At 35.1% G+C, this 5,573-nt stretch overlaps 1 protein-coding gene across 1 annotated transcript; it reads right to left on the minus strand.

Annotated features, from left to right (window-relative positions):
• Positions 1-1,831: 1,831 nt before the first annotated feature.
• PWA37_000662 (uncharacterized protein) lies at positions 1,832-5,260 on the minus strand (the record flags this gene model as incomplete). The annotated part of the gene is made up of 1 exon (XM_064857331.1): positions 1,832-5,260. One exon carries the CDS (start codon positions 5,258-5,260, stop codon positions 1,832-1,834), a length of 3,429 nt encoding a protein of 1,142 aa, XP_064715637.1.
• Between the last annotated feature and the right edge of the window lie 313 nt (positions 5,261-5,573).

Genomic DNA, 5,573 nt, shown 5'->3' on the forward strand with positions numbered 1-5,573 from the left:
TCCCTTACTAATATTTTCAATATGAAAAATATAATTATATCTTCTATATCACTTCATTATCCATCGAATGATACTGTTATAATAATTTATGATCATATGCAATACTCTTTTGAAATTAACACATAATGATAACTGTTATAAACATAAATACAATTATGCTATATCCATAAACAAATTTACTATATCATCTTTTTACTCATATCTTACAGGATATTTATCCTTACTAATTCCAATCTATTATACATGGATTTGATTTATGTTTGATTTCTAGTGGTTATTGTAATGATGAAAAAGGACATATTGATTTGATATAATGAACAATATTTTGATTATATCTTTATTCTATTCTACTGTACTACTTTCCCTGTTCAATAATTTTTGTTCTATCTTTTACTCAAATGATCTTATTTTAATGTTTGAAAAATAACGTAATAAAAAGAGATTTTATCTCGATCTTTGAACATTGAACAACATTTAAGAATATACTATGGTGGAGTATTAACATGTTAATCTTTCAATTTACTATTCAGAAAATCTACTTTTTTTAAGAATTAGTCTGACATTATTATGACTGGATATCTAATACTGTATATGGATCTCTAACTGCAACAAAGAATGATGAGAAGTTATTGAAATTCAAAAAAAAAAATAAGAATTTAATTCCATTATAACTTTAAAATAACAAGACATACTTTATCTATGGATTAACATTTGCAAAAATATGAATATGTTCTAATATTGTTACATGTTCCTTATTTAAAAAGAAAGTTCTCATATTATTAAAATCTTGGGATAATTGTTATTACGATATTTTTCAAGTGTAGAGGGGAAATTTTCTTGTCTCTTTTGAAACTTTGAAATCTCTACATCCAGCAAAATACAAGAAGAGATGCCATATATTTATAGAACAAAGGGTATCTATATTACAATATAATGCATATCTGAATTATTTACGTATAATGCTCTTAACATAAATAGTAAGTACAATATATCATCAGTGTGCAATTATGGGTATTTGAAAAATATCTTGACACCTCATTTTCTTACACTTTTTTTGTGTTATTCAAAAAAACTTTCATTGCTTTGAATATTGTCGGAGTAATTTTATGGTATCTTTCTACTATTCGTGTGAGAATAATAGTTTTTCAATACTTTATTTCATTTAGGGTCAAATATGATGTTACAAAAATAAAAGAGGTGGAAGTGGAATCATTAGTCAAAAATGAAAGTGATAAGAGTTAGCATATTTATGTAGATGTACATATATATATGTAGTTAATTGACTTAAGGGGCAATAGTGTTATCAAATTAGCATATATATATATATATATATTATTTATTTTCATCCCCGTGTGTACGTATATATATGGGAAAGAGAGGAAATAATAAGGGAATATAGAAAGAAAAAGATTTAAGACATTCTTGCTTCGCATTTAATGATCACTCATCTAGTCAAGTTCTCGAATACTAACATAGGTAGAGAAATATTATAATAGTTTTTAAGATATGTGTCAATCCTTTTATTATGATCTTTGAATTAAATTAGCATTAAATTTTCATGATTACAATTTTTCTTGATTAAAAGGGGTTTAAAATACGTATATTTCTAAAATATGATCAGTTGATTTCAAAGTTGTATGACGGTAAGTTCGCTAATCAAGATTTATTGATTAAGCATAGCCAAAGTATTTAACAAAACTGGAAAACAAGAGTCAAAGAAAAAAATACACAATACATATAATATTAGGGTATTATATATGTTTAGATAGTAGTATTTAATTGTTTAACTATTTAGAATTATTTCTTTTAGAATTCTTTACCTGCATTCGATTTAAATAATCATAAATAATAATAGACCAACAAGATGGGCAACACTCCATTTCATGTATATAGTGCTACCCTTACCCTTATATGATGCAAGAGAAGGTGCACTTACATGAGAGGCTGTCATAGCAGTTGGAGATGACGAGAATTGCTCAGAAACGAATTGGGAAACTTGTGGCATCTTTGTAGTTAGAGATGTTTCTGGTCTTCTGGATTCAACAGTACTAGTTTCCGAAGTAACGTCTATGTTACCCCTTGTAGAACCAACAATAACAGTGGTAGATTCTCTGGAGTTTCTAGATGTTGGTTGATTTTCATTGTTGATAAACACTGTGCCAGTGGTGGTAAAAGCAATAGAAGTAACTGGAGTTGCATTGGACACAGCAGAAAATGAGTTGGTCTCTTCTTGTTGGTTCTTTGAATAAACTGACTCAATAGAACTATGTCCAATAATAGCAGTCATACTTGTTTCAGAAGTTTCAGATGGTTCTGGACAATAAGTTGTGGTCATAGTGACTCCATTAACAACCGTAGTCAAAACAACTAAAGTACCAGTTAAAGTAGATCCAGTTTCTCCACCATGAATAGTGGAGTTTCCATATATTGGAGTCTCGACTATAACAACACCAATGGCCTCAGTACTACCGTTGGAGTCGGTGGTGTAAGAGATGTAGGAGGAAAGGGCAGAGGCGGAGCCAACTGAGCCTGCAGTGTATGCAGTGACAGTACTTTGAACCGGAGTGACAACAACAACAATGTCAACTTCGCTGCTGCTGCCGTTGGCGTCAGTGGTGTAAGATGTTATTGTGGATTGAGCAGAAGCAGAGCTTATGATGCCTGGGATGTAGGAGGTGATTTGGTTGACAGTTGGGGTCTCGACTACAACAACACCAATGGCCTCGGTACTACCGTTGGAGTCGGTGGTGTAAGAGATGTAGGAGGAAAGGGCAGAGGCGGAGCCAACTGAGCCTGCAGTGTATGCAGTGACAGTACTTTGAACCGGAGTGACAACAACAACAATGTCAACTTCGCTGCTGCTGCCGTTGGCGTCAGTGGTGTAAGATGTTATTGTGGATTGAGCAGAAGCAGAGCTTATGATGCCTGGGATGTAGGAGGTGATTTGGTTGACAGTTGGGGTCTCGACTACAACAACACCAATGGCCTCGGTACTACCGTTGGAGTCGGTGGTGTAAGAGATGTAGGAGGAAAGGGCAGAGGCGGAGCCAACTGAGCCTGCAGTGTATGCAGTGACAGTACTTTGAACCGGAGTGACAACAACAACAATGTCAACTTCGCTGCTGCTGCCGTTGGCGTCAGTGGTGTAAGATGTTATTGTGGATTGAGCAGAAGCAGAGCTTATGATGCCTGGGATGTAGGAGGTGATTTGGTTGACAGTTGGGGTCTCGACTACAACAACACCAATGGCCTCGGTACTACCGTTGGAGTCGGTGGTGTAAGAGATGTAGGAGGAAAGGGCAGAGGCGGAGCCAACTGAGCCTGCAGTGTATGCAGTGACAGTACTTTGAACCGGAGTGACAACAACAACAATGTCAACTTCGCTGCTGCTGCCGTTGGCGTCAGTGGTGTAAGATGTTATTGTGGATTGAGCAGAAGCAGAGCTTATGATGCCTGGGATGTAGGAGGTGATTTGGTTGACAGTTGGGGTCTCGACTACAACAACACCAATGGCCTCAGTACTACCGTTGGAGTCGGTGGTGTAAGAGATGTAGGAGGAAAGGGCAGAGGCGGAGCCAACTGAGCCTGCAGTGTATGCAGTGACAGTACTTTGAACCGGAGTGACAACAACAACAATGTCAACTTCGCTGCTGCTACCGTTGGCGTCAGTGGTGTAAGATGTTATTGTGGATTGAGCAGAAGTAGAGCTTATGATGCCTGGGATGTAGGAAGTGATAGCACTTGGTTTTGGTAATGGTGGTGAAGTAATAAAACTGGAAGAGCCTAAAGTAGATGGTGTAGAGTCAGTGGAATAACTAGAAGATACGCTTGGATATGTGGATAAAGAAGAAGAACTAGATGGTGTAGAGTCAGTGGAATAACTAGAAGATACGCTTGAATATGTGGATAAAGAAGAAGAACTAGATGGTGTAGAGTCAGTGGAATAACCAGAAGATACGCTTGAATATGTGGATAAAGAAGAAGAACTAGATGGTGTAGAGTCAGTGGAATAACCAGAAGATACGCTTGAATATGTGGATAAAGAAGAAGAACTAGATGGTGTAGAGTCAGTGGAATAACCAGAAGATACGCTTGAATATGTGGATAAAGAAGAAGAACTAGATGGTGTAGAGTCAGTGGAATAACCAGAAGATACGCTTGAATATGTGGATAAAGAAGAAGAACTAGATGGTGTAGAGTCAGTGGAATAACCAGAAGATACGCTTGAATATGTGGATAAAGAAGCAGAACTAGATGAAAAAGAATTCATAATAGGTATCCAAGGAGAGGAATCACATGGCATACAAGCACTAGGAAAGCTGTGTGGGGCAGTGTCATTATAGACTAATGCGTTATTGATAAAATTAAAACCAATGTGGTTATGTATAGATTTCATTGAAAATCCATGTGGGTTATAACCAATACCAATATTAATTTTATGAATAGTGGCTACATCAACTGTCAAGATACCGGTATCTGGATCATAATTATAACCTGCTATTGCGGTACGAAATGTCAAATAATTACCATTACCGAAACCTCTAACAAAGATATTATCCGTGTTACCATATGAGCCCACATAAAGCATTGAGGAAGGAGAGGTCATATATATAGTTTGTGGACCGACTGTACCAGAGCTTGACTGTATTGGTATAGCATATACAGAATTTTCACCTATTGTAATGCAACCGTCACCTGCTATAGAACTCTCCAAAGATGCCTTAACATTCTTCAAACAAATAGTACCAATATTAACAAAAGATCCAGACTTAAGGTGTACAACACTACTATAATCTGAAGTAGAATCCTGACCAAAAGACATTAAACCGGTGTTTGTTAAGGATATACTTGGGTTTAATGTGAAACTATTAGCACTGCTATTCAAACCATTGAAATACATTCTCCCATTATTAGTGATTGAAGAACCACCCCACGAGACAATCATTGAACCAGTTGTAAGATTTCTGCTATCCACCACAATCAAACCGTTGTTTGTAATAGTTAAGCCATCGAACGTAGTGCTAAATCCGTTACCATATGAGTTTATATCACCAACGAAAAGTGAACCGTTCACGAGCAATTCTTTGCTGAAACTATAAGAGTTACCGTTTACCAATGCCAAAAAATAATCCTTATCGACAGTAAGGGGGGAAGAGAAAGAAATATCATCTAAATAAGTGTTATCAGAGATTATTACAGCATCTGTGAAGATGAGTAAAAATATTAAAGGTACCAAAAAACCTTTAAAGGAACTTATCATTTTCACTGGGTTTGGTAGTTTGTTGCTGCTATTATCAAAGAAATTTTGTAATAAACGTGATATTAATAATCTTAAAGGTAAAGTAAATCAATGGGAAGTCAATTTTTAAATGATGATTGTACATAAACGTATTTATATTAAGTTTTTTTTCATTAAGGAAATTTAATTAGTTGGTTACAAGGTAGCATTCATGATTATAAAGTATCTATCTGTCCTTTTGTTCTTATCTTATTTTTGAGAATAATAAACAATAAATTGAATAAAAATATTCTCATTAATATTGCTATTATTACCATTACTATTATTATTCATA

Source organism: Arxiozyma heterogenica, assembly GCF_036370985.1.
Source record: "Arxiozyma heterogenica strain weizmannii chromosome Unknown scaffold_13, whole genome shotgun sequence".
NCBI lineage: Eukaryota > Fungi > Ascomycota > Saccharomycetes > Saccharomycetales > Saccharomycetaceae > Arxiozyma > Arxiozyma heterogenica.